Source organism: Microcaecilia unicolor, chromosome 8, assembly GCF_901765095.1.
Source record: "Microcaecilia unicolor chromosome 8, aMicUni1.1, whole genome shotgun sequence".
NCBI lineage: Eukaryota > Metazoa > Chordata > Amphibia > Gymnophiona > Siphonopidae > Microcaecilia > Microcaecilia unicolor.
The window spans coordinates 48,080,988-48,099,937 of NC_044038.1; the positions used below are offsets into that span (position 1 = coordinate 48,080,988).

The 18,950-nt window shown below is 40.0% G+C and overlaps 1 protein-coding gene across 1 annotated transcript in view; it reads left to right on the forward strand.

Moving 5' to 3' along the window:
- GTF3C1 (general transcription factor IIIC subunit 1) overlaps positions 1–18,950 on the forward strand; it is a 154,787-nt gene that overhangs the window by 49,243 nt on the left and 86,594 nt on the right. Inside the window, 9 exon segments of the mRNA XM_030212790.1 lie at positions 2,811–2,964; positions 4,397–4,500; positions 11,290–11,416; positions 11,418–11,481; positions 12,796–12,978; positions 12,981–13,039; positions 13,041–13,101; positions 18,805–18,840; positions 18,843–18,949. Of these exon segments, the coding sequence (XP_030068650.1) occupies positions 2,811–2,964; positions 4,397–4,500; positions 11,290–11,416; positions 11,418–11,481; positions 12,796–12,978; positions 12,981–13,039; positions 13,041–13,101; positions 18,805–18,840; positions 18,843–18,949 (895 nt within the window).

Consider the following 18,950-nt stretch of genomic DNA (forward strand, 5'->3'; position numbering starts at 1 on the left):
ACTGACAGAAATGAATATAAATAAATATTAAGAGGACCTTCATATGCGGGAGAGTAGCATCATACAAAACAGCCTTATGGTTTGAAATCTGTCATAAAATATAGTTATAGATTCAAAAATCATGAAAATAATTGAACCGTTCCATATAGAAATCTCTAATAATATTCAAAATGACAGTCATCCATCAAAAATACTTATCTTCTCGTCTACTGTAGCAGTCATTTAGGTGAAAATTATGAACATGGTCTACAATTAAGACGTTATTTTACCACAAGTTGTACTATTTTAGATGGAGTTTGTGTGTTTATAAAATATGCATATATATTTATACATATAGGATGTGTGCAGGTATTTTATAAAGGCACACAGGTGCCTCCATGTCATTATGAAATAGGCTACAGATAGCCTATTTGTCCAAATATTTTGGAAAGCTTTGTACACAGCATTTAAAAAATCTGCATATTTTGTGATTTTTGTGGACTTCCCACATCAGGAGGCTTGGCTCCTTCCCACTCAAGGCCTGACAACCTCGCCCATCTTTCTCTTAGTCTCACACCTTCCCAATGATCTCATTCTCTAGGTTAAACCCTCCCCAGCTCTCTCCCTTTTCAACTTAGTTTGAATACTTCCCTATGCATAATCCCCCTCCCTTTTCCTACCAGCAAATTCAAGAGACACCTTCTTCCACAGTGCATGTGCTTTTAGCCATATTAAGAGCAGGCAGCACTCCTGAGGTCATGTTTTGGTACAGTGTGGACAACTCTTAGCTTTTCCTCTGTCCCTTAATTCTTTCTCCACATGGCCTCTCATCGTTCTTTCCTTCTCTGCTTCCCTGTTCTCTCCATCTCTACTGTCAAAAAGACCCCCAAATTTCTCCCCATCTCTCCATACAGATCCAAATCCCTTTCTGCTTTCCTGAGCTATCTCTCCTTCTCCTTGCTCTGCCCCCCCCCCCCTTTTCTTTTTCCCCACCCCAGCTTTTTTTTCTCCTCCTCCCAGGCTTGTTCTCTGTTTCCCCTCCACCACCAAGGATGCACCCCCCAACTTGCTGTTTCCCACGAGGGCATGCACATAATTTCAACTCTTCCTCTGTTGCACTCTGCAACTTGCTGTGTGCTGTTTTCATTGCCTAACCCCAGAACAACAATCTGTTCATTGCTTCACTTCTTTATCTAACCCCCCCCCCCCCCATATGCTTCTTGTTCCACTCCTTACTCCCACCTAACATTTGTGTCCTGCAGCAAGAGGAGAACAGCTACACATAGGGCTGCATTCTCCTCCTCTGCCAGTCGGAATCAGAATGTTGATTTGAACCATATGAGACTCTGGCAGCAGAGGAGGAAGACTTGATCCAATGTGCAACCATTCTCTTTCTCCTGCCATTCAGCTGTACTCAGGTGCAGTAGGGCTGAACAGTGCGAATTACCGCTGATACTTTCTGTACAGAGTTCTGCACATTTTGTACTGAATTCTGTGCAAATTCTGCTTTAAGCAGTGGTACAAAATTGCCCCAAGGAGTACACTGAATATATGTATAAGTGGTCACCTGTAGTGCAGTCTGTTCACTTTAGGCATGCTGTTCGGATAATGCCACACGTTGCGGATATCTGGCTTTTTAGAGAGTTAAATGGCTAGATTTTAGATTTTATTCATGTAATAACTGAAAATGGATAAGCAAGTTATGCATTTACTGAGTATAGGCTCAAGAACCTATGAACAACCCAAAGTCAGCTATATTGAACTGCTTCCCTTTGGTCATAATCGGCAGTGCTTGCAGGTCTGAGGCCCAGTGCCGCCTTTTCATATGCCCACCCTGGCCCTTTCCTCACTCCTACATTTCTACACCAAGGGTCTGAAGCAATTTTAAAAGAGGATTTGCACACATATAATACAACCTGCAGAAATAATTTTTGTAATTTCCTCCATAGTGCCATACATTTATTTTTTCCTGAGGAAAAGTTTATTTTTAAAATAAAGGAATGGTGTGACAAGTGTGAGGAAGGAAAAATATACATGTCCCAATATACTGGTTAGTAGGGTGAGGAAGGCTATGTCAAATAACAATGGTTTTAATATTTTTGAAAAGGAAGCTTTGGTATGTTTCTGGACTGGAAGTGAATTCCAAAGGTGTGGTCCTAGATAGGAAAATATAGAGTCTTTGGTAATATCAAAATGCATGTTCGCAGGGGAGGGGAGAGAGAGTAGACTCATTTGAAAGGATTTTGGGGAAGCCACTTCACCCTGATGCATATGAAAGAGGGATCAGATAACAATTAGGAATGCAAGACTCATAACTAGTCCAAGAAATGACATACAAGCCCTGTTGATTGCTGTTAGTCTAGAGATGGAGGCCAGCAGGCGAGATCTTCTGTTGGACTAATTTAAAGGGATGGGGGGATATAACTCTTTAAAAAAAATCACTGTGGTGGTGTGAATTTCATGAAAACAAATAACAACAACTTGTTTGTTGACCTTAACTTTCTCCATAAAAGATTTTTCTGTATAAATAATCTCCTCTGAAAGGCATATTCTAATTTTATCTTAATGCCATATGCCCAGAGTGAAACAATGCAGCTTAAGGTGGGCGTGTTTATTAGTATTTGATATACTACTTAATCTGATACACAGACCAAAGCAGGAACACCAGCCAAATGATAGGACAGGATTTCCATGCTCAAAGAAAAAACATTAAAGAGAACATGTCTAATGCATCTGTCTAATTTAACTGATTCTATAGCTGGTATGTCTAGCATCATCTTTGTTTCTGTATGTTCCTACAAATGGTCAAAGTCTTCCCTTTCTGATATTAGTCTTCAGAAAATGATTAACGATCAAGAGAAAGAAGAAGGGTTCTCATCCAAATGCTGCAAAAAAACTATCGTCCGATTAATTCACAGACTTTCTCAGGAAGGACTTCTCCGCCTCTACCGTACCACAGTTATCCAAGATGGCATCAGCAAAAAGGTAAATTCACCTTTCATTCCAGAGTTTTAACATATGATAAATAGGGTACAGTTTGCAAAGTGGTTCTACTGTGCTAATTACCAGTCTGAAAGTTGCCCTCCCTTAATATGGCTAAAAAAAAAATACCTTCTTCCACAGTGCATGTGCTTTTAGCCATATTAAGAGCAGGCAGCACTCCTGAGATCATGTTTAGGTTTTGTGGAGGAAAAGTACATACATAATGACGTTTTCCTCCTTTACGGGGGGAGTTTTTTAAGCAAAAATATACCTGCAGAGAAAGCAGGTGCAAATGATCGCGTGCACTTTGTACCCATTGCAAAGTTCAAAGCAAAATTTGGTACACTAAGAACATAAGAACATTGTTGCTTATGTTCTTAGTGACTGGGACTCATGGACTGAAGGTCCATGAATCCCGGTATCCTGTTTCCAACAGTGGCCAATTCAGGTCACAAGTACCTGGTAAGATCCTAGAAGAGTAAAACAAATTTTATGCAGCTTATCCTAGAAATAAGCAGTGGATTTTCCCACATACATCTTAATAATGGCTTATGGAATTTTCTTTCAGGAAATTATCCAGACCTGGAAGTGAAATTGAAAATTCAAGTCAAAATCAAATGCAAATCCTTAGCAGTATGAATGGGATTAACTGGGTTGACTGTGTGGGTCAGTCGCTGGGTTTATTTCTTGTAATCTGTCTCTCATCCCCTGACCCCAACAGTCATTCTCACTCCTCATTCCTCTCAGTTGTTTCAGCTCAGACCTAGGAAGACATAGCCTTCTATCTCTGCAGTTTTCTACTGGTACTGGCCACACTCCACAAATATCCCCAAAACTAATATGTGGGGTGTTGTGTGCATGCTGTAGCTCCATACCACTAGTTGCACCTCAGATATTAACTTTGAGGATGTTTTGCATTGTGAAGAGCATGCACGGTGTCACTAGAGCAGCCATGGAGGTAGAAGACTCTAGTTTTTTTAAGTCTGAGAGGGGAACAAGGAATAAGAATGACTGTTGAGGTCAGGGGATGGTAGAGCAGGTGACTGCAAGGACCATAGGGGCTCAGAATAATGAAAATGAGAGGCTTCGTGGGTGAATTTTACTGGGTACCTGCTAGTGTATTACATTATTTTACTGGGTTGGAATTTTTTAAAAGGGATTCTTTTGAATAAATAGATATTGCCCCTGAATTATTGCTCTGGCTGCAAATTGTCCCCTTTATAGCAGTTAAAAGTACTTTCTAGGCATGTATACTTTTAACCAGATGAAAAGAAGCACTCCAAGGTGTAGGCATTGCTTGTGGATTGAACAATGTGTGTACATTTGTATTTTCATCTGATATGACACTTATAAGCTAAAACAGCCAAGGGTGTCTGAAATGCAAAATTAATAATTGCATTTTAAAATGCACTTTTTTGAAATATTTCCTTTTTAGGTACAGTTAGTTGTTCATCCATCCATAAATCCAAGCGATCCTCTGGTAAAAAGTGCTATTGAACAGGTCCGGTTCCGCATCTCTAACTCTAGTTCAGCACATAGGTATGTTGAGAGGGAAAAAGTCTTGTCTCCAGTCAGTGTTGGAATTCACTTAGGATCTTTGCTAAGAGTGCACTCATGAGCAGGTGTAAATGTATGCATGTATTTTATAAACAAATATGCATAAATTGCAGCTCTTTCCTTTCTTCCCTCCACCCCACCAAAAATAAAAAAATCTGCTGCCAAACATGCCTATACCTGAGTTGCATAATGACATGTATGTACTTGTTGTCATGCATAATTTTTCGGGGAATGGGGGAAAGGCATTTTATACGTGTATACTGGCATATGCACATACAAACTCCTTTATAAATGAACTCCTTTAATAGCAAGATTGCCACTTTGTCCACTTATATAATAGAGCTACATACACATGCAGAGTATCAAGTGATACCATTTTTTTAAAAGTTTTCCTTTGTAAAATGGCTGCTTCTGATATTAATGCCACCAAATAGCTAAGTGTTTTATAAAAGGCTCCATGCTTAGTAGTGAGACTTGCTTATCCACTCCTTAGATCATATTCATGCAGCTTCTCTAAGTTAGTCCCCTTATTCTCTAACTGCTGTTATTCTATCTTATCTGTCTGTGTGCTTCACCTTTGCTTACACCCTGTGCTATTAGGATGTCTTATTGTGTATTGTGTCATTTGAATAATTTTTTCTGCCAAAATTGTCTATTGCCTATGTCCACATTGATCTTGTTGTACACCTCTTTGGGTGAATTTCTTCAAAAAGGCAGTAAATAAATACAAATAAAATAGGTAAAATGTTAGGGTTTTCTCACCTGGACACCCTGTGCAACGATTTCCTCACTTTATTCCTCATAGTCCATTCTTTGCTTTGAAAGACCTAATCCAACAGAGGTAGCAAGTCACTTTGTATCAGAATATACTTGTTAGCTCCTTGGCCTACTCACACACTTTGGAAATAATTTTATAAGGTAGTTTCCACATGTAAAGCATATTTTACATGAGAAAATGCAACCGTCTCTGGGAAAAGGTGACTAACGTAGAAGATCTAAAATGTTGAGAATGGTCGATTTTTCATGTCATAGATTCATTAGCAGTCTGCAGAAGTTACATGTTTGAACATCTGTTACTTTTTTATTTTTTCACATAAAAGGATGGGGTTTTGGACTGTTGTATTTCAAATTGTTGGTTCTAACATGATTCATTAAAACCTCATTTTTGTTACTGGAGACTTTAGTCACCTTTTCCCAGAGATGGTGACAAATGACAATTCTAAAATTACCCAGAGGTATAAACACATAAATGTTAGGTGCACAGAAACATAGGGCCAGATCTAATAAATGGTCCCCAAATTGGGTGCTGGGAAAAATTGGCACTCAGCACTATTCTATAAAGGGCTTTTCAGGATGAGCTTCCTTTCCTGACTCTTGCACCCAACTTTGGGTGTGAAAGCATATGCCTGCTGAAACCAGGTGTAAATCCTGGCACACATCCCTGAAAATTTGTAACAGCACATATAACTTTTTGGAACGCCCCTGACCTTCCCAGACCCCTCCCATGGCCACGCCCTCTTTGGGTTGCACACAAGATTTAGGCACGATTCATTATAGAATCACACACAAACAGTTGTGCAGGCAACTCCAAATTAGAGCCAATTAATGCCATTTATTTATTTATTCATGGCATTTATACCCCACATTAGCCCAAAATAGACTCAAGTTCAATGTGGCTTACAAACAAACGATAAAGGCCCACTTTTACTAAGGCCGCTCACGTTTTTAGCGTGCGCTAAATGTTAGAGACGCCATACATTCCTATGGGCATCTCTAACATTTAGCACGCCCACAATTTTAGCGCACACTAAAAACGTGAGCGCGCCTTAGTAAAAGACACCTAAAGTGAATGAAACAGAATAATGTTCAGAATACAGCACAAATTACAATAAGTTCAAGAAGCAAATTAATACATGTGCAGTAAGTGATCAGGGATTTAGACTATCTCAAGGACAAACAAATAATAAAGGGTGGATAGGAGAGAGCATAATTAGGACTAGATCATGGGAAACGAGATTAAGAAAATGGTGTGAGTAAAATTCAGATAGAGTTCTTTGTATTCAGAAAGGCCAGACTGAAAAAATGTGTTTGTAGAAGACTTCTAAAAGTTAGGTAATCATCTGATTGATTTAGGAAGAGAATTTCAAATTTTGGGTGCCTTGATAGGAGAAATAAGCAGAGTGAATTGTTTTATATTTTTATTTTAGTTATAGTTTTAATTGTTAGCAGCCGATTATTGGTTTTTAATGGTTCATTTACCAATTCAGTTACTTGCACCCTTCATAGAATCTTGGGGATAGTGATTGCTTTTACGGGACACAAATAATTGTTCCCAGGGCAGAATTGCACTGTGTGCACATAGGGCTAGATTCTATATATGGCACCTAAAAAGAATTGATGCTTAAAAGGTATTCTATAAGCTGTGCCTAAAGTTCGGTGTGGTTTATAGAATAACACTTAACCGGAGAGGTCATGCATAAATTTAGAATCCACCATTTGCACCAACAAAAATGTGCTGCAAATGTCTGCACCTAAATTTACATGTGGAGCACCGTTATTCTATAATTACGTATGTAACTCAAAACCACACTCTTGATCCACCCCGAAACGCCCATGACCCATTTCTGCGCCCCCTTTTTAGCTGTGTAATTACTAATTAAATCTAATTAGTGCTGCTAATTGTTAAAAAGCCAATTATTGTCACTAATTGACTCCTTATTCTGTTAAATTATGCAAACAATTCGGGAGCATGCCTAAATTTGCACACGTAATTTTTAGTGACTTTTATAGAATCGGGGGATACTTTATAAAATACATGTGTACTGCAGGGGGATAATTTTATAACAGTTGAAGATCTTAGTTCCAAAACTTGTTAAGTATATATTTTTTTCAAAACCAAGTTTATACCGGAAACGGACTGCCTTCCTAGACAGCCATAGGATGTGTGAAATCTGCAGTAAAGGATATTTTTCATTTGTTGACTAGAATTCTTGAAAATAAAAATGTTCATTTATCCTGGGGTATGGTCCCCTGTAGATTGGGCCCTGGACCCCCACTGCCGACAACCCGCTCGACCCCCCCCCCCCCCCCTCCCACCGCTAACCCGCCTACCTTTGCTGGCGGGGGACCTCAACCCCCCGCCAGCCGAGGTCCTTCTCGCAAAAGGCTTCCTATTCCTTCTGTTTCTGACGTCCTGCAGGAGGACCTCGCCTGGGGGTGGGGTTGGGGTCCCCCGCCAGCAAAGGTAGGCGAAGGTGGGTTGGCGGCAGGAGGGGGGTGCAGCGGGTCGTCGGGGAGGGGGGGGGTCGACAATGGCGGGGGGGGGGGGGGGGTGCAGCAATGGTGGCACCGGGGGAGTGGGGCTAAAATGTGCCCCCTCACCTCGGGCTCTGCCTCCCACCGAAGTCTGGCTATGCCCCTGGATTGTTCCATGCAACAAAGTCCCTTTATATAAATCGTGCAGCTCTTCACAAGCATAAATTCAACTTCTTTTTTTCTTCCTTCCTCTGTGTTTCTGCAAGGATCTTTCCTCTTTGACTCGATCATAAATATACACATTCCTACAGGATCGCATGTAGGTGTCCCCAGAGGTGTGGGTGGAGTGGAGGCAGAAATATGATGTATAAATACTTTTAATAAAACACTTGTAGAGTACATGCATACATTTTAGACCATCTTTAGAGTAAATGTAAATGTGTGTACGGGCATGTGTACATATACATTGGGTCTTGTTCTGGGACTTGATTTTATAAAAGCATATTAATGCCTGTGTTTCCTTTATTCATTTATTTCATAAAATTTAATATACTGCCTATCACATATATCAAGTGGTTTACAATATAAGATAAAATTGGTCTAAAAAACACAAAATGACAAAAAAAAGCTAGACTAAGATACCACAATACACAAGAGGAAAAGGATGTAAACAGCACAACAGTCTTAACCAGTAAGCAATGCAAGTTATAATAAATGGAAACACAACAAGGATTAAACACCCCCCACCACTAAAAAAAAACCCACTCACCTTTCAGATGTGCTACCCCCACCAATGACCAGCTAGTCCATTAATAATCAAAACATTTTTTAGAATATCAAAACCGATCTCTGCAGCCTCAAATCTAGTGGCAAGGAGTTCAAGAGAGGGTTCTACTATGCTAAAAGCTGCATTGCTTGAAGAATAATGCCAAAATCTTAGGCAGGAAGGAACAACTAAAAAAAAACTAGCCTGTGATGAATGAAGTTGGCTGGTGGACTTGTGAAGATACAACAGTTTGCCTGATGCGACAAAAGCAAAATTTTATACTGAATGTGAGTGGTAACATGGAGCCAATGCTGTTCATTAAGCAATAGAGTCACATGACTTCTTATCTTGACATTATATAGCAATCTTATAGCTGTGTTTTCTATCAACTGCAGTTGATCTGATTGAGATTGCGGGCACACACACACCCCTCCAGTAACACATTACAGTAATCTGTCCGCGTTATAACTAAAGGATGCAAAATAATATTCTTTGCTCTTCTATCCAGAAAATGCATTAAAGATCTAATTTTCCTTAAGAAAAAAGAGGGCTTGATATTCAGTAAGCGGCGGCCAGCGCTTTGACTGGCCGCCACTGGTGTTAAACCCAGGTATTCAGTGCCAGGGCCGTTTTCGGTGATCGGCATTGAATATTTGGTCATTTTAGCTGCTAAACACCCAGTTAAGTTGATATTCAGCAGCTGACCGGTTAAGTTACAGCAGTTAAAGATAGGATTGCTGTTTATGCAGTCTGATTTAACCGTGAATATTATCTGGTCTGGCGCTGAATATCCGGTATAGCCGATTTAGCAATAGGTGCTAACCATGCATATTCAGCCGGAGTTAACTGGTTATTTCCTATTAAATATTTGTGGTTAGCCACAAAACACTAAGTGGTCAGCAGCCATTTCTGACCAGTTAAAAAGCGCTGAATATTGGAGGTAGAGGTCTTAACCTTTGAAATGAAGACTTAGAGTCCCAAATCACTTTTTTTGCTTCTTGGATTTAAGAGTGCTAGTAAGAGGACAGCTACTACTACTACTGTTGCTTATTTGCACCTACCTCAAAGAATGTATAAATTTGTGCAAGAGCATTGGTGCTTCCTCAAGAGGTGTCATGGGGAGAGATGAGTTCCAAAATTGTTAAGTGCGTAAAGCTGTTTTGCTCCCCTGAGAAGAGTTGTGGGAGCCTGTTATAAGCACATAAACACCCTATGCTGTCTTTATAAAATATCAAAATGTTGATTAAAAAAAAATTCCCACAATGAGAGGGTACTCACAATAGAGTTAAGAAAACTCTCACAAGTAAGTTTCAGCAATTCAATTATACTATAAAGAGGACTATCAGAGAAGCACAAAAAAACAAGGATGCCTATTTAAAGCTATCAGTTAGCTACTCCTAATAATCATTCATCAATCAAGTATTCATTTCATGTCCATATGTTGCTTTTTTATATCTAGGTATTGCAAATCTACTTACAGCAGTTGATACAATATTATTTTGCAAACAAAGCAACCTTAATAAGCTTAAAGTATCATAACTTTACAACCTCTTAAACTTTACAACCTCTAATCTGGTTATATTAAAAACACCCACACCCATTTTTACTCAGTATTTCAAATTGAAAAAGAGACCTCTTCAAAACAAAGACTAACAGATATCAGTTGAGAAAGTGCAACACTGGGATATGTGTACAGAATATCTTTTCCTATTCTTTCCTCTTTAGCAACCCAGGTTATAGCTCAATGGGCAACCTAGTTTTACCAAAATTAAGAGTATGCTGTGAAGAAACAGTGGGCCCCTTTACCAAACTGTAGCAAAAGGGGGCACTGCTCTGGTGTAGGAGCATGTTTTTCACATACGATGAGGCCCTTTTACCACAGCAGATAAAAGGAAAGACATCTCCAGATTAGATGGAACGCGAGGGCCCCCTTATCTGCAGACATTTACTATGTTACTTTGTTACTATGAGTATACCAGGAAGGGCACTGAATTCGTATAATTGGTTGTATTTAAAGTTCTTGTTTAACGGTATAATAGAAATGTACCATGTGTTTAATATAAGAAATGTACCAAATGTTAAACTCTCAATAAAACTTTAAAGTTGGAAAAAAAAGGGAAGACTCTCTTTCCTGTAGGAAATGGCCGCGCAGCAAGTAAAGCACTGCTGCATGGCCATTTCGGAGGGAGCCCTTACCGCCACCCATTGAGGTGGCGGTAAGGGCTTCCCGCGCTAACCTGACAGCACGCAGCACTGCCCGATTACCATGGGGTACACTCCAATGCTACCAAAATAAATATATTATTGATGCGCTGGATATGACAGCGCTCTAGGGGTGGGAAGTACTGGCGGCTGCTGCGTTAGAATCCCACTGTAAAATGGTTACCGTGTGTGGTAGCATGATTACTGCATGGGTAGCATGGTTACTGCGTGAGCCCTTACCGCTAGGTCAGTGGGTGGCGGTAAGGGCTCAGGCCATAAATAGACGCACGGCTAGTTTTAAAAAATAGCCCTTTTCCCAGCCACGGTAAAGAAATGGCCTAATGTGCATCTAAAAGATGCACCCACACTACCGCAGGCCACTTTTTACCGCAGCTTGTAAAAGGACTTCCCTAGTGTTTACTTTTCTTGCTGTTCTAAAATGGGAGTGTTGGTTTCTACTCTTTGGCACTTCACTTGATATGTTTAAGAATCTATGAAAGTTTGCAGGTAGAATAAATACATTCTTGTTTATGGGTTTTTTAATGTAGGATAAAGGTCCCTCAGGCACAAACAATCTTGAATAATAATGAAGAGGAGGGCTTTGGTAAAGAAACTGTCCATGAAGGAGAAGATAGCCAGAAGAACTCTACTGGCCAGAATGAGAGCGGTGGAAGAAAACTCAAGGAAGACAGATGAGAAGATGGGAATTACACAGTTAAAGGATTACAATCCTGTGATAGGTAAAATGCATTCAGGGTTTTTTTTTTTTAATGTACCCTTAATGCAGCAGCTGGTGTTGCATGCAAGAATTTTAGACTTACATGACTTGTATTACTGAAGGTGTATTGCACGAATAGGTAGCAACCATTATAGACTTTAATCCAGATATATAGGGGGAAGCTTCCCTCCTGGTACACCACTGGGATAAGGGGCTTAGTCAGTACCAGGGCAAGTTCCCACTGATCTCTTGCTAAATCTGGTATGCATCTTGCAATGGGGGAAGGGTGGTTTCTTCCAGGGTCCCAAGCGTTTAGTTATAAGTTTCGAGGAGACACTGTAGACACAATTTTTGGCATTCAAAAAATTCTGAAAATGTTGTTCTTCAATGTAAAACAGTTGCAGTTGGAATAGTTAGATGCAGTTTCACAGAAGGCAGTTATACACACAAAGTACCCCTGCCTCTGAGTGCGTGTAATTTGTGGTGAAGTTTCCGAGGAAGCAGTTTTATGAAGGCACATAGGTGCCTGTGTCACTTTATAAAACATGTACAATATGTACATCTATGTGCCTTGATAGCCTAGGACCCTGTTATAAAATTATCCTCCATAAGACATATTTTTAGCCATCAGATTTGCTTTTCCTAGGATTGATTCCTCCTACCTTTGACCGCCTCTTTCTAACGATTTCAGAGCAGGGATAATCATGATGGTCTATCAAGGGCCACAACCAGATCGTAGAGTAACCCAAATATGCAAATGAGTCTGATTCTGTGATCAGATATATTAAAATATGTCTAAATCATTGTTCTTATTCTGAAAGCTAGATTAATTTGTAAACTGTCCTTAGAACTAATTCACTTCTGGGTTTTATCCAGTAGATGCGACTAGAACACATCATCTTATTTAGGACTGCATTTTGCTTAAAATTTTAATCACAATTAATTTTTTTTTTTGTTTTGTTACATTTGTACCCTGCGCTTTTCCCACTCATGGCAGGCTCAATGCGACAGGCAATGGAGGGTTAAGTGACTTGCCCAGAGTCACAAGGAGCTGCCTGTGCCGGGAATCAAACTCAGTTCCTCAGTTCCCCAGGACCAAAGTCCACCACTCTAACCACTAGGCTACTCCTCTTGTGCAGTTAATCGCAATTGCAAATTTAATTGAAGTGCAGCCCTAAAAATATGATAGAATAAAAGTAATGAAAGATAATAAATACAAATTGGAAAATTACAAATTAAAGAATCTAAAACAACATGCTAAATAGCCTTACAGTTTTCAGAGCTTACTTAGAAAAGCAAGCTAATCTTAATGAAGTTTTCTCTCCTTCATCCCTAGTTCCTGGACATGGCCGGTCACTTGGATTTCTTCCAAAAATGCCTCGCTTAAAAGTGGTCCATGCTTTTGTGTGGTACATAGTTTATGGCCATCCCTTATGCAATCCTCAGCAACAGAAACAGGATAGGGAAAGTACAGACAATAAACCAAATAGCCAGGAATCTCAAAAATCTGATGAAATATCCTTGGGCACAAAAATACATCTGATGAAGTGGAGTGCCCTGATAGTAGTAAAGAAAGAACCACAAGCCAAGGAGGATGGTGGAGAATTGTTGTTGGAACCTGACTTGGAATCTACTGAAACAGGTAAAAAAAGATAAAAATCGTCTAATCATTTAAACTGAGTAAATACTCTTCAGAATATCTTTATATTTTCAAAAGTTAACTTTTCTAATCAAATCCACTTCTTACTGAACTATTTAGTCTAATACTTTAGATCTTCAAAAGATAACAATATCTTTACATTAATATTTTTTATTAAGGTATATACCCTCCAAAATATTTCAACTTGGCGACCTTTAAAGTTCCAGTTAAGATGCTTCTTAAATTTTATTAATACTGTAGCTGTGGAGCACTGGACGTTTAGGTAAAGGTTAGTAGCATACTGCTGCCTTATCTCAAACGAACTGCCTAATAGATTATTATGTAAAGAGCTGTAGTCAACAGTTTCATGTTTTTTCTTGCCTGGTCTTGCTTCAGAAAAAGGTGGTTGGGCACATAGAAAGATGGAATGATGGGAAAGAGATGGAGACCATGTGGCCATTCTCTAGGTTTGTTTTCAAGCAAATGAAAATAATTATTTTTTTCTCTGTAAAAATGTTATAAATGAATATTTTTAACAGAGCCTCTTTACACCTTGCAATTTGTACTTCCAACTAAGTCAGAACCAGGGCTGGAATCTATTGCCATGAATCTTCATTTATAAGTATCTCAGGATGTTTCCTCTTTTATATTGTCAGTCTCCAAAAATGCCCAGTACTTGTCAGCCCTCCAGACCTGTCCAGGTGCTAATGCTTGGGTTATACATGCCTACCAGCAGATGGAGACTGAGAACACTGACTTGTATAATAGTCCTGTGCAGTTGCAAGGCAACCAGTATTCTCAGTCTCCAGCAGATGGTGGATTTGCATCCTGTGCAATTTGTGTCAGTCTAGTAGACTCGAGGGGGGTGGATTTCTCCTGGAATATCTTCCTAAGTTTAGTTTCTTTAATTATTTAATTATGTCTGGTTAAAAACAAAAAAAAAAACCCCAGCTGTTCTCCCTTTGCCAGCTGAAAGTATTGGGGTTTTGGTCCATAGGGGCCACTTTTCCCCATGTGGCTGAATCCCTCCCCCTCTGTCTCTCCCACCTGGAGGAGCATTGTGCCATGGCATGAGTCTTCTATCTGTGAGAGAATATTCAGTGAGCGTACAGTTCAGGAAGTTATTCAAGGCTTATTTCTTCACTCAAACTTTTTTCTGGATGATTTGTTTTAATTATAATTTGTAATCTGTTATTTTTAGTTTTTTGTGTGATGGAGATTGTTTTTATAATTTATGAATGTTTTTTTTTTTTGTAAACCACCTAGAATATAGGATAGAGCAGTCTATAAATTGTGTTATAAAAATAAAATATAGGTTATGGGGTGGTTGGAAGCAAGGCGGGTTGGGAGTACCTCACCTTAAATATTACAATATGGCCTGTCTCTTGCGTCATGTTAGGGATTGGGTCTTTTCGTCCAGCTATAATACACCGCTTGAGATGGAAAGAGCTTTTTTTCGCACCGTACCACACTGATTTCCTTATTGCATGCTGGTGGACTTCATTGCCTTTGTCCATTAGGAAGTCTATACTTTTAGGGCCCCATGCAGACTGCATGGAAATTTCTAGGGAAATGTTTGGGAGGGGATGCACGCACCACAGAACTTTTAACTATTAAAGGGAACCCAGGCTTTTTACCCGGGATGACGAATCAGGCCTTTTGGGAGATGGGAGCAACTGTGACTTGGTGGGTGTGGCAGTTAGTGGATCAAGATGGAGAGATTAAAGCATTAGATCAATTACTCCCACCCGCTTCTATTAGATGGGGCGACATCTTTGCTCACTGTCAGATAAAACATTATATTAGGTCCCTAGATAAAGAAGCACTGAAGTCTGGGATAGGAAAGAAAATCCAGGATCTTTTTACGGAGCTTTCCGAAGAGGCTCCTATTTCCAGTATTCAAGGGAAGTTATGGTCTCTGGTGCCTGGAGAGGGGCTAGCCCAGCTTCGGCAAAGATGGGAAGTAGGGGAGAGATCTTGTTTGGTGGGATATTGATACACATATTAGGGGTATACCAAGACTGGTAAGCGGGGTGAACTACCGTGAATGTGCATTTTGAGTAGTACATAGGGCCTACTACACGCAGGTTCAACTGTTTAGGGGCGGGAGGAATAAATACACCTACTTGCTTGAAATGTATATATCTGATAATACCTATTATATGCATTTTGGGAATGCGCAACCGTACAACGGTTTTGGAGAAGAGTGAAGGGTTTTCTGTCCTCTTCTGATGTTGGGTGGATTTACAGGAACATCTATCAATTGGTCTTGGATTGCCCCGGATCATTTAGGGGCCTGAAAGCGGAGGAAATATTACTCTGCCGGAAACTTTGCTTGATAGCAAGGAAATGTATTTTGCAGACATGGACTTCATCAGAACCCCCTGAGTTTTTGGCACTGGCGCAACCAGGTACACCAATTAATGGTGTGGGAAGCGCAGGAGGCCAAAGGCTCTTACAAAAGAAAAACTCGCTTTCTTAAGATATGGGGACCATTTATAGATAAACTCACACACCAGGGTAGGAGTCTTGTACTTAATAAGCTGTGAATGTCCAAAGCAGCAAAGCATGTTTGAGCAGGGAAGTTAACATAGTGTTACTATAAGGGGAGGGGGGATAGAGATATACCGGGGGGGGGGGGGTAGGGGATTGGGTAAATTTAAATTAGGTTGTATGAATACGCACATGAGAATATCACTCTTTGGTGAGGGTGGGGGGGAGTTAAAAGTTTGAAGACGTTATTATATGTACACACTGTTGATGTTGCTGATTGCGGGATTTTTGTTTCGTTCTGTACCATGTGCCCTGTATGGAATAGCACCTGTGTCATCTTGTCTTCAATAAAATTGTTGAAACATAAAAATAAATATATCAAAGGACATTAGCAGTTCTCTAGTACAGTACAGCCTCAATTATCTGACCTTGCTAATCCGATCATCCGGCATATCCGACACACTCTGATGACCTAATTGCATTTATTTCTATTCAAAATCTTTGTTTTAGAACAATTTTTGAAAATTGGCTTGAGTCTCGAATGCTTTGAGTTCTAAATTTACCTTAGCTGACAGCATTTCCAATTAAAAAAAAAAGAAAAGTGTGCCACAGCCAGGGAACTTCTTAGTTTGTGCTGTGCAAATACCTGATTGTCTAGCTGTATTTGTGGTCTTCTACTGAATTTTTATCTGTGGTCTGGCGAGCAGTTCTCCAAGTTCGTGTGGCATTTTATTCTTTTGACTCCACGTACACTAACCAGCCCTGACGATGCAAGACTTGTGACCACGAGGGAAGGGCAGGAAGAGTTGAAACTCTCAGGAGGCCTTGGAAATTTTGTGGTGAGCCTAAACAGTCATCTGCAATTACCAGCAGCAGGTCTAAGGAACAAGCAGGAGGGTAATAATTTTTCACTTCTCTCTCAGAAGATTATCTCTTCAGTACCGGGGCTGGTTTTGACGGGAAACCATCACCATTACTGTTCGACCCGTGCATCAGAAGCCTCCTCCATGTTTTCTTAATGAAAATCCTGTTCCAGGAACTATTTTTTTTTAGCTGGCCCTTCCATCATTGGGGGGGGGAGTATTGTGTGGGCTATGTTTTGGGCTTGTAAAGTGTGTGGGGACAGGGAGTTTCTGCCCGCTCAGGTCCCTTCTACATCAAAAAGGCTCAGGCTAGACTGGGAAAAAGATTTAGAGGATTTGGCCTCATTTATTTCTGAGGGTTACGTTAATGATTATGAGAGCAAGTACCCACCCTCATCTTGAGGCTTAAGAGACCCATTGCCTGTGGGGGAGAACCCCTCGTCATTAGGATTTTCTTAGAGGTGAATTATTGGAGTTCAGTTCTCTAGTATGAATTGTACAAAGTACAGAGATCTGATCAGTCCTGAAGGTGAGCACTCCTCTGAAGTTGCAGGGGACCAGGGAAGTTGGTACAGGATCCATCGAACGTGCAAGATCCATCTCCATTCTCTCTATTGCCCGGCTCTTGAGAGGATGCAGTTGCACAGAAGGGGTTATTCTCCGGTGATGATTCTAATCTCGCAGAGGTCTACTTCAGTGGCTTATGTTCATGTCTGGCAAGTCTTTGAAGGCTGGTGTCAAGAGAGGCAATGTTCCCATGCATGTCTCCTTGGCTAAAAGTTTAGGTTTATATGCAGTCTTTCAGTATTATCCGACTTTTCACTTAACAACGGGTCTGTCCCATTTATATTGGATAATTGAGACTGCAGTATATTTAAAGTGGTTGAGAAAGCATAACAACAAAAGATATGCATTTAAATCATATGGGATTGTAAGCTGCAACCAAGGTATAAAAAATGCAAGCAATTTGTAATTTTCTGCAGATTATCATAAAATGAGGAAATTGAGTTTGGGGTTTAGTGTACCACCAACCCAGAACACAGTTGAATCTTAACATTGAAAACTTGATGTAGTGGTCAGTCATGCTTATTTTGTTTTGAATACCAAATTGCAGAAGTAGCAGTAAAAGGATTGAAAACATTATATGAGGCGAGCAGTTAAAAAACCATGAAAATTTCTGTGAAGATTGAATCTTCCCGTATTTGCTCAAAGACCTTTTTAGACCAATGTGTATCGTTAGCCGTCGTATACAGTAAAGTCTCGATTATTCAACATAAACAGGACCGACTCATTGTCGATAAGTGAAAAGTTGGGTATACAGAAAACACTGCCTAGACCCCTTAACAATGCATAAACAAATGCATAGAGTTCCTGATTTTCAAAAATTGTTCTAAAACAAAGATTTTTAATAAAAACAAAAACGATGACATCACTAGAAAATTGTTCTAAAACAAAGATTTTATAAAAACAAAAGCGATGACATCACTGGGGGGGAGGGGTGGTCAGTTGGATATGCACGATGGTGGATTAAGAAGGCCAGATATCGAGACTGTACTGTACTTTAGACAAATGGCTTTTAGACCAGTTTGATACATTTAGATGAATTGTAATTAGACCAATTGTCACAGAACAGTGTAAATGTACATAGGAGCATTGTATGTCGTGATTTCTGCTGCTTTACCCCTAGCATTTTAGGCTTCAAATAGGTGCATAGTTGCCCTCTCAACCTAGGTGGCCTGTTGTAAAATTGCCCTTTATGTATTTTATTTATTTAGATTTTGCTCCACCTTTTTCAGTAGTAACTCAAGGTGAGTTACATTCAGGTACTCTGGATATTTCTCTGTCCAGGAGGGCTTACAATCTAAGTTTGTACCTGAGCAGTGGGGAGGGTTAGGTGAACTTGCCCCAAGATCACAAGGAGCAGCAGTGGGATTTGAAACCGCCACCCTCTGGATTGCAAGACTGGTGCTCTGACCACTAGTGCCACTCCTCCACTCCCGTTATGTGTGGGGCACCCTTTCTCGTACCTCATTGTATACTGTATATTCCTTCCTGTTGGATCCACCACCTCTCAGTATAGCAAGTGTTATTGACTGTCCCTCCACAAATGTTTGTAACTTTCTAGTAGTCATGGGCTAACACACTGCTTTAAACCGTGTTGGTTGTCATGGCTCTGAAAGTACACACAGCAGCTACTTAGGGTTAAATTTGATCAGGTAAACATGTTAATTTTACTGCTGGTTACTGGCCATCTTTTTGCTTTTGAGGTATAGTGAAAGGAAACTGAATTTAATGTGAGATTATTGAACACCTGGTTCTAAGTTCTGAATACCTGAATGTTTCACCTTAGTGTACGTGGACGAGGCCTCCTGGATGAGACATGTCCCTCTGTTCCTGTGCACAGTGAGTTTGGATATGGCTGGGCCCTTGTTAGTGACATTCTTCTCTGTTTGCCTCTTTCAATTTTCGTCCAGATCATTCAAGTCAGCTACAAGG